This window comes from Leptonychotes weddellii, chromosome 9 (assembly GCF_054177405.1).
Source record: "Leptonychotes weddellii isolate Sample4059 chromosome 9, ASM5417740v2, whole genome shotgun sequence".
NCBI classification, from domain to species: Eukaryota; Metazoa; Chordata; class Mammalia; order Carnivora; family Phocidae; genus Leptonychotes; species Leptonychotes weddellii.
The window spans coordinates 75,201,161-75,211,871 of NC_138377.1; the positions used below are offsets into that span (position 1 = coordinate 75,201,161).

At 37.9% G+C, this 10,711-nt stretch overlaps 1 protein-coding gene across 4 annotated transcripts in view; it reads left to right on the forward strand.

The window, feature by feature from the left end:
* The window catches only part of SNAP23 (synaptosome associated protein 23), a 36,032-nt gene extending 26,768 nt beyond the window's left edge, over positions 1 to 9,264 (forward strand). For 3 of the 4 annotated variants that reach the window (XM_081831008.1, XM_006731695.3, XM_081831009.1), the window contains 3 exons: positions 5,068 to 5,226; positions 6,642 to 6,786; positions 7,941 to 9,264. In XM_081831008.1, the coding sequence (XP_081687134.1) occupies positions 5,068 to 5,226; positions 6,642 to 6,786; positions 7,941 to 8,006 (370 nt within the window). In that variant the 3' untranslated portion in view covers positions 8,007 to 9,264. The remainder of the gene's footprint in view (positions 1 to 5,067; positions 5,227 to 6,641; positions 6,787 to 7,940) is intronic. The other variant, XM_081831010.1, reaches the window with a different exon arrangement.
* The last annotated feature ends 1,447 nt before the right edge of the window (positions 9,265 to 10,711 follow it).

Consider the following 10,711-nt stretch of genomic DNA (forward strand, 5'->3'; position numbering starts at 1 on the left):
GAGTTGCTTCTAGTGCTCGCTTCGGCAGCACATATACTAAAAAAAAAGAGTTGCTTCTAATGATTTGGATTATCCATAATTTAGGCCACTACCAAATTGGAATTAATTGCCAATCTAGTCATCTTGAATACCATTTGGAACAAGGTGGGATATAAACTTAGAATGTTACCTTATCTGGTATTTTCTTCCTTTAAATAAGGATTTTCCCTCTTAACTTGCTCTATAATTCCTACTATGTCACGTGTTAGCTTGCTTTGGTTTCATGTTGAATTAATATGGAGCTAACTAATCTTAATTTTTTATGAAAGTTAAGCCTATAGTCTGCCTACTGTTTAGTATAATGTTTGACTCCTTAATTTTGGATCTTTAAAGGAACTGTGAAGACCATGGTTAAATGTTAGAAAATTAAGCATTTGATTTTTACCCTTTGTTTCTTGACCTCCTTTTTCTTCCCTCCTGTAGCCTGATCACCCAACACACACACACACACACACACACACACACACACACACACACGCTCATTACATTTGGTATTTATCTGGTCCCTTTTCCTGATATGAAAGAATTATAGCTAATATTGGGCTTTCTTTTTGCTCTTTTTATTCAGTTAATATTAATGTTGACAGCCAGAACTAAATAGTTAAAATTACTGTGATCATATCTTCTTTAACTTTTTAAAATTTATTTATTTATTTTTTACTTAAGCTGGGCATGGAGCTTGAACTGAAGACCCTGAGATCCAGACCTGAGCTGAGATCAAGAGTCGGATGCTTAACTGACTGAGCCACCCAGGCGCCCTGTGATCATATCTTGATACTTGTTTTCTGCTTTTACAGCAGCTTCTTGAATTGATTAAGGGATATTTCAAATTATTTCAAACTTGCCATTTTTGTTCTTTTGTTTCTTCAATTTTTTTTTTTTTAAGATTTTATTTATTTGAGAGAGCATGAACAGCGGGAGGGGCAGAAGGAGAAGCAGACTACCTGCTGAGCAGGGAACCCGATGTGGGGCTCGATCTCAGGACGCTGGGATCATGACCTACGCCAAAGGCAGATGCTTAACGGACTGAGCCACCCAGATGCCCTCAAACTTGCCATTTTTGAATGAGATATTTATATAGAAAAAAGTGGTAATGGTTATTAGACCCCTCAAAACTGACAGGGTAAATCTAACTTTCCATATGGCGTTCTTAATAGCAATTCTGTCACAACTTTGCTTAAGCATTTTATCATAAAGTCTAATTTCTTCTCAGAAGGGCTGTAAATTTTATTAAGCAAGAGTTCAGTCGCAGATCAGAACCATTTCTTTTCTTAATGTAGGCCAAAACAACTTGGGCCTAGTTGTCTTTTTATGTAGCCATATTCCAACTATATTCAGCTCCTGTAGATCTCAAAGCTAGGGAGTATTAATGGGCCAGAATAGTAAACATGCCATTTGGTAATCTGTGCACTTAAAGGCATGAACTGTTAAGTAAGGATCAGGTTGAGATCAAAGCCAAATAATAAAAATATTTGACAAATGCTTTTCAAAGCCATTTATATCTATTATCTATTTCACAGTCCTGTGAACTATTAATATTAGTACAGTATCGTCGTTTTATCTTAGTTTACATATAAGGATGTATATGGATGTATAAGGATCCTTCAATCTGAGTCGAAGGCAGATATTTAACCAACCGAGCCACCCAGGTGTCCCCGAAGGGTCTTAAATGCTTTAAAGGTAGTATTTCCCAAACCTGACTGAGCCAAATAATGGAAGTTTGCTTAAGGTTCTACAGCAATAGAATGACAGGTCTAGGATTGGGATTCAGGTCAATATATTACAATTTTGTAGCCTTTTAAAAAAAGAAAAATTCTTGGTGTGTACTTTTGCTTTGTCCAGATTAATTCTCAGTGTCCCAATATATAGAAATACTAAGGTAGACTACTGGAGTAACTAAAATACTCTTTCTACAAGAGATTGGCAGTCCCTTAGACAGTGTTTCTTTTCCCTGGCTGGGAAGCTATATGAGCTTTTGAATTTAAATAAAACAATAATAACAATAAAAGATTCCCAGGCTCTACCCCATACATACTAAAAATTTTTAGCATGTAACTTATGCATCTCTGTGTTCGAAGGCTTCCAGGTTGCCTTGTGTTCAGTCAGGTTTGGGAAATATTGCCTTTAAAGCATTCAAGACCCTTTGGGGATGCCTGGGTGGCTCAGTCGGTTAAGCATCTGCTTTCGGCTCAGGTCATGATCTCATGGTCCTGGGATTGAGTCCTGGATTGGGCTCCTTGCTCAGCGGGGAACCTGCTTCTCCCTCTGCCTGCCACGCTCCCTTGCTTCTGCGATCTCTCTCTTTCTCTGACAAATAAATAAAATCTTAAAAAAAAAAATAAAGCATTTAAGACCCTTTGAAGGAAGACAAACAAGATTAAAACCATTATCATCATCATTATTATTAGATGGGCAGCTACTTGACAATTCCTTAAAAACAGGTAACTTTCAAGGGTATTCCACCTTGTGGGACAAACTCCATCCAGGGTGATGGCAAGTGGCAGGGTAAACTGGAAGGCATTACCTAGAGTGCACGTGCTGAAAGAGACATGGAGGAGTCATGTGGATGAAGATACAAAATGAGCACCATTTAAAAATCACCTCTTCAGGGGCTCCTGGGTGGCTCAGTCGTTAAGCGTCTGCCTTCGGCTCAGGTCATGATCTCAGGGTCCTGGGATTGAGCCCTGCATCGGGCTCCCTGCTCAGCAGGAAGCCTGCTTCTCCCTCTCCCCATGCTTGTGTTCCTCTCTCACTGTGTCTCTCTCTGTCAAATAAATAAATAAAATCTTTAAAAAAAAAAATCACCTCTTCATAAACGTGGAGAATATGTCATAACTGCATGAGAAAAGTGCAGTTTTTTTTCCCCAACTCATTTGAAAGTAAACATGAGGGGCGCCTGGGTGGCTCAGTTGGTTAAGCGACTGCCTTCGGCTCAGGTCATTATCCTGGAGTCCCGGGATCGAGTCCCGCATCGGGCTCCCTGCTCGGCAGGGAGCCTGCTTCTGCCTCTGACCCTCCCCCTTCTCATGTGCTCTCTCTCTCTCACTCTCTCTGTCTCAAATAAATAAATAAAATCTTTAAAAAAAAAAAAAAAAAGAAAGTAAACATGACAACCCAATGCAAAGCTGTAGAAGGAAAAATTCAGTGTCAGCTTTTTATTCCTTTTCCCCTTAATATTAGAAGAACATCTTCTAGGATCCAGTTCTCTTAAAGGGAGAAGGATTTGATAACCATTCTGATTCTTTGTTTATAACACAGACCATGATTTAATTGGAACTCATTCATAATATCATGTTAAAACAATTCATTTGCATCCTAAGCCCCTTGTATCTAATTATGGAAGGAAGAATTCTCAAAAACTTAAAGGAATTTCAAATCTTTTAAGGTTGAGAAGGATGTTGGAGCATGTATATATTCCTTGATAGACCAGGAGCTGGCAGGTCCTGTCCCAGTCTACTCTTTATGTACTATGACTCTCAGAAACATAATATCATTCATATAGTGACTTTTGAATTCCAGCCCTCACTCTTTCACTTGTTCTACAATCTGACATCCCAATAAAAGCTGCACTTGTCTTATATTACTTCTATTACTACATCTGGTTATTCACTTTCTGATAAACTTACGTGCTGTTTACTAGGTATTCCTCTGCTTTAGAATTTTGTCTGAGAACTTACCTTATTAAAAAGGAATACATGTAAATGGGTTTCACCAAACTAACAGATAATTATATATAAATATTCGTTTAGAAAAGGTATATCCCACCTTGTTCCAGGACAGATTTAACATGGCTTGTTAATAAATTGATTAATTAATTAAACATAGCACAAGTAGGAAACTGTGAGAACTTAAAGTGGAACCAAGAAAGGCACTTTGATTAGCTTTTCAGTGTTCATAGATATATTTGCCTTTTCAGTACCTCTTATAAAAAAGGTAGTAGCACCCTTTCTGTAGCATTAATGATTAAGGTTTAAGAGCCGATTCTAGGTTTGCCAAAAAGGAATCCTTATGTCTATTAAGGAAAGAACTACCATTTTCATAAAAATCTCCTCTGTTTTTGCAGTTTTGAGACTTCCTTATTAACATTATGTGGAATAAATCAGAGACCAATATTATAACTATATACTCCTTTTTGTTTATAGAAAAGTAAAAATTAAAATTGTGTGAGTGAAAATTGTACCTAGCCAAATAATCAGTAAAAAAGTTTTGTGTTATTTTTTTGTAACAGTCATTTAAAAGTCACTTTACAAGGCTTTTTTCCTTGCCATTATTACCAGTTTGAGTAGTAAATCCCTAGATAAAATTCTGGCTTTGACTATATCAGTTACATCTAAAGTATATACTTTTATTTTTAAGAGGCCTGGATTTAGGATCATCTTTTTTTAAAGGAGGAAAAGTAAAATCTTAAATGAAAAAGCCCTAAATCAAAGGCTTTGTAACTGGTACCAATGTGGTCAAGATGGTTATCACTGACTGTTCAATTTGGAAATAATTCATGCCTTTCTTTCATGATTTTTTTTTTAATTTAATGCAAAATTCTAACTTTAAAAAACTGAATCAGCTGGATCTACTCTGGTTCAAATAAGTGGGCACCTGGGGTCTGAGTATTGCCCACTCAGCCTTCTTTCTCTTCCATCCCTCATCAACTTGTGAGATCCCTCCACGGAACGCCAGAACACCTTTCCTAAGGAATTTTTTGGTCCTGGTATCCCCTATTTTCTTTTCTGAAGCCTGTCAAAGGCTAGGGGAACCTGAAAAGTCAAATAATTTGCTACTTGCTAACTGCTTAGTGAACATTTTGTGGAAATAGTTGAACCTTTAAAAAAGTGTTTAATGTCAGTGGGCTTACACAATTCATCTGTTTCATATACCGTATTGTAGCGGAGCATAGTAGAGCTAATGTGGATCTAGCTGTAGGTAGCTTTTGTGCTAAGGGCGCTAGAGTCGTCCTGAAGGTAAAAAGCACTAATAATTACACTTCTTCCCCTCCTGCTTTTCCGTATCTCTCTACACTCCTGACTTATACAGGACAAAGAACTTTGAGTCTGGTAAGGCCTACAAGGCAACATGGGGAGATGGTGGAGACAACTCTCCTAGCAGTGTCGTATCTAAGCAGCCAGGCCGAGTGACCAACGGTCAGCCTCAACCACCAGCCACTGGAGCAGCTAGCGGTGGCTACATTAAACGGTATGCCGGCTCCTCCTGATGCTCTTTATCCCTTTCCTAAATGAATGGCTCACTCAGGAGGATGGGGGGTGTTGTACATGAGCCCTAATTCATCAGTTAGAAACAGTGTTTATTCCATTTGAAAAATGCATTTTATAATCTGCCTTCTGACAAAATGTTGACTGTGGTACTTGACTTTCATTGATGGATTAACTTTTCTTTATGTTTTTCAGTACTTTCAAAATTACCCAAGTAAGCATATTTTACTTCTATAAATAGGAGAATGTGTTTTAAAATGTATCATGCAGGAGCACCTGGGTGGCTCAGTCAGTTAGGCGTCAGATATTGGTAAAGGGTCAGATAGTAAATACTCCAGACTTTGCAGGCTGGTGTCCATTGCAGCTACTCAACTCTGTTGTTGTAGGGTGAAAGCAGCTATAAACAATATGTAAGCAAATAATAAGTGTGGCTGTATTTGAATAAAACCTTTTTTACAGAATCAGGTGGTGTTGTCGCACACTGAAATAAAGTTCTCAGACACCAATCTGAGTGGCCATGCGGGGCTGCCTCTGCAAGGGAGAGCAGCAGCTGCTGAATCCTGCACATAGCTTTTATTTTGTTTTTTTATCAGAAAAGCAAGGACAGATGCTTCCGAGCATGGGAAAGGAGTACAAAGGGATGGCAAATATCTTGAAGCAGGCTTGCATTTTCCCCTACACGTAGGCACGCAGGGAGTCAGTCATGGGATAAGGGAGGAGTGGGATGTTTGGGCTGGCAATCGCCAGGTACAGAAAGGGGGGACGGAGGGTTACATTCTTTCATAGCTCCTAACTTATGCCCTGCTCCTGGGGATCATGGGGTCCTGCTCCTACCGGGCCCCTGTGTTCAAAAGCCCGAGAACAGGAATGCTGCTGATGTTTCAGCTGCTTCCACACTCACTCCTTAGGGTTTATAATATATTTTCTAAGAATAACTCCATAAGGTGGCAGGCCAGCTTTGACCTTTGGGCCAGAGTTTTGCAACCTGTTTTACAGCAGTGGTTCTTTAGACTTAGTGTGCATGAGTCACCTGGGGGTTTATTAAAACATAGAATCCTGGGATCCACTTCCAGTTTGATTCAGTAGATCTGTAGTAGAGTGTGAGAATTTGCATGTTTTCATGTCTCATAAGTTCCCAGGTGACGCTGTGATCACTCGTTGAGAACCATTGTTCTAGAGTTGTTTCTTCTCCTACATGGCTTTAAGACATTGCGTTCTCTTGGTCAGTCTTTCAATTTTTACTACAGAATGTTTTCTGAGAATGGTAACCTACCTTCCCATGGGTCTAACGCTTGCTGAGGTCATTTTGGTTACTTATTTTTATGAAAACTAAATCGAGATTTAGTCCATTTTTATAATTCACCAAAAAGTACTGAATTAACTGTCTTTTTGTGATAGTATAACTAACGATGCCAGAGAGGATGAGATGGAAGAGAACCTGACTCAAGTGGGCAGTATCCTAGGAAACCTAAAGAACATGGCCCTAGACATGGGCAATGAGATTGAGGCTCAAAATCGACGAATAGACCGGATCACAGAAAAGGTAAATGCTCCTTCATGCCATAGGAATTTGAGACACTTTAGTAATGGACATCTGTGCTTGATACTTGGGGTGGGGGGGGCAATAAGAGAAGATCCTGTCCTCACAGGTCTTACAGTTTTGATGAGATGGGATTTCTAATACATTGAAAAATTATAGCCAGGTCCTCCTATCTCTTGTTCATGGCAGTTGGTTCATTTTGAAACCAAGACCTTAGAATGAAGTGGTTTTATTTAAAATTTCACACACGAAGCTTAGAGTCTACTCTAACCTTTGGGAGGGCTATATTTTTTTTCCCTTGAGTGAATGAGTTAGCTTTTGGAGTTTTATTTTGTTACTAACAAATTAGTAAGTTCCTAAATCCTCATCTCATGAGTCTTTAAGTGAAAATCAGTTCTGCAGAATAGTTCTTGTGGAGTGGACACACAAAACAGGGTCCTATGGGTAAAGATAAGATGGAATTGCTATTTTTTTTTCTTCACATGATATAAAAGATACTGAAAATGAAATTGTATTCAGTGTTTGGATGTGCCATGGCTAAAAGCCATTCTTGTTATTGTTATTTCATTAAAAATCTCAGGGTCCCTTACAGGATGGGATGAGTTTTTAAGCTTAGTTCTATTGAGTCACTTAATGGTGGATTTCATGGAGGCAAACAGTGGTTCATAAGATGCTTTCAAAGCTGTCCTGTGGTCAGATATTAATGTGGATGATAATACATCTGTTACAAAAATCTTGGGGAAGGTTCTTTCAGTCTCTCTGGGTTAGACCTAGAGTAGTCTCAGATAAGATTCTATGATTCAGTTCAGGGGACTCCCACAATGTCCTCCTCTATAGCAGAAAGCATTCTTAATTTCATTGCATCGAAAATGGCATTGATTATAAGATACATCCCAGTTAAACTATGAGAAAATGTTACAGAATTCATGAAATACTGGCAAGTTCTTCTGCTAAACCTTCTGTTAAACCTTTATATTCCCGGTTTTCCCAAATGAATTTCATGTTCTCTCTCTTCTTGCCCGGAATGAGTTTTGTAATGTGACTATATGTTTCCTGAATTTTCTCAGTGTGTCATTTACTCCAGGTGTATGAAATTCAACTTTTATTAGAGCAAGTTACCTTGTAACATAATGCTGGTACCTTTTTCTTTTTTTCAGGCTGACACCAACAAAGATCGTATTGATGTTGCCAATGCTAGAGCAAAGAAACTCATTGACAGCTAAAGCTGCTGCTGTACTTCTTTATCGTGTATTCACTTCTCTAGCTCCTCCTTCAAAGTCATTATCTTTTCAGAGTTTGACGTTTTGGTTCCACACTCTTCTAAATCAGGAGATAATGTGCAAGAAGGCCAGGAGTACAGACCCCCTATTCTTTTACGTTCTCTTTCCCTTGAGGGTACACTACTGCTCAGCCTTCCTTCTAGTACCTTTTTTTTTTCTCGGTCCATAGTCTTAGATTGGTTTTTGTACATCATATATAGTGTTATTTTTCATCCTCCTCATTTACTTTAGCAGGTTCTTTTGCTTTCAAGATTTGGAAGCATTGCCAAAGACAGCCATGAAGAAGGAAGCTGGAGGCAGGGGGAGCACAAGGAGGAGAGGCGAGAGAGAAGAGGTTGTTACCGCAGTAAAACCTGCAGGCCACAAAGCAAAAGTTGCATAGCCAGAGTAAAGATCTAGTTGGGTTTAATTTTTCATTTAAGTTGCAGTTATTGCCAATTTAGGCTAATACTTGGTTTTGGAGCTTTTATACACAATATTTTTGTTAATCATCACAACTTGGCAACCTCGGCTCCAAAAAAATAGAATGACTTTTCTCAAAGTGGGCTTAGTTTCTGAACATTTGGTGATTTGTGTATGTACATAGACAGTGATCCCATTTCATTCTGCACCATACAGGAACACTTTGTATAAATGAATGACTTTTTATTTTCACATTATTAGTAGTATTATGGTCCCATTACATGCCTATTAACCTCTTAAATTTGTCATTAGTCTTTGAAGAAAAAAATATGTAAATATGTATGTGTAACATGAGCATTTCTCTCTAAAGCAGGGCTTAAAATTTTTTGGAAAAGTTTGACAAAGTATATTACGTGAATTCAGATTTACCTCAATGTCAAGAATTATGTTTAGATGGGGAAAAAGAAACTTGTTTTGATCTCAGGTAGAAAAATAGATTGCTTTGAGTTTTTTGTAGCTTTAGACCTTAAAAAAGCTAGAATTTATTCTGTTTAAAAGTGATTTGGAAAATTATGCCTTTGGTTTAATTATTGATGATTGCACTATCATTCAATTAGCCTTGTAGATTGAATTATGTCCAGAATCACGTTTATTTAGATCCTGAACAGTGTTATAAGAATCTGATTGGTATTTGTCACCTTTATTTAAGAACTAGTGTCTGCACACTTCAAAGCTATTAATGTGGATTGGTTTGACCGATAACCACTGCTTGCTCTTTACAATTAAATTTTATAACTAACTGGTGGAATTGTTCTTTCAAATAGGTAATGTGTTTCTGTGACTATTTGGCAAGGGTTGGGGGCAATAATTTCATCAGCTCTTAAATTGAATAAAGCAAAGGTCCATAAATCAAGAAGCACTCTGATGGAAAGCTGCCTTCAGCACCTTTCCCATTTTTTATCAGAAGTACTGACAGGACTTTTCTTCCTACGATTTGTCATGAGGTTCATTGTAATTATTATTAGTTTCTTACTCATTTGAGCTTTAATACACTAATGATTGAAAGGATGTTTATGCACTAGAACTACAACCCACTTACTGAAGATACTGTTAACATGAGGACTTTCAAAGGCCTTAGTGGAAAATATTTAGAGTGAGATTCAATCAGGCCCTCTGGAATAGAAATGCTGCATGCCAAAAGGAGTAGTTTGGTAGGTGGTGGTAAATGTGTAAAGAGAGAAAGTACAAAACATTGGGGATTATGCTATACCTAAATGCCCTTGCTTAGAACATTAAAAAAATTTTTTATCTTATGGCTAAAGGTAATAGTTCTGAGGATACCAAAATGCTGCCCCCACATTATAATTGGTTAGAAGTATAAGCTAAGGCACTCAACTATCTGCATTTACACTCTTCCACTTGCTAACTGAGACTGTAAGCCCATTTCTGTGCCTCAGTTTTCTTGTCTGTAAATGGGGATTAATAATTCCTCCTCCATAGAGTTGTCACGAAAAGTCAGTGTGGTGATGCCATGTAAAGAACTGAGAGCAGCACCCAATAAATGTAAGAGCTTAATAAATTATAGTTGCTATTCTTTCTTGGGTGGAGCTTTTTGGGTCAAGAATCCATTTGTGAATCTGATGAAAGACAACATAGCCTATCTCCCCAGAGAAATAGATACTAACACAAACATGAATCACGCATAAGAATCACGCATCAGTGGATTTTGAAAGCAAATCCATGGATCCCAGGTTACAAACTCTGCCAAAGCTTCTCCTACTAAGAAAGGAGAGGGATGAGGCCATAGAAGTTAGGTCCATAATGCACTAGAAATACAAGCTGTTGACTTAAAGCCTTTTCTGATTTTCTCTCGTTAACATTGTCTGGAAACTTGTTTCCATTACTTTTGAAAGGTAGTAACTGAAAGTGATTAACACAAGCTCTAGAGTCTGACCACCTGGTTTCAAATTTTGCTTTAGTCATTTACTTGTTGTATGATCTTGAGCATAACACTAACCTATAACTAAGGAGTTCAAAATAATCACCCTGAATTTAATTTTTTAACGGTAAGCTCCTCCTTCAAGTTTCCAGTCTTATAATGACAATGGTATTTATCACCAATAGTTATGCCTGTTTCTTTCTTCCTTCACAATTCCTTCATCCTTGTGGGGTTTTTAAAATATTTTTTATTTATTTATTTGTCAGAAAGAATGAGAGCACAAGCAGGGAGGAGCAGCAGGCAGAAG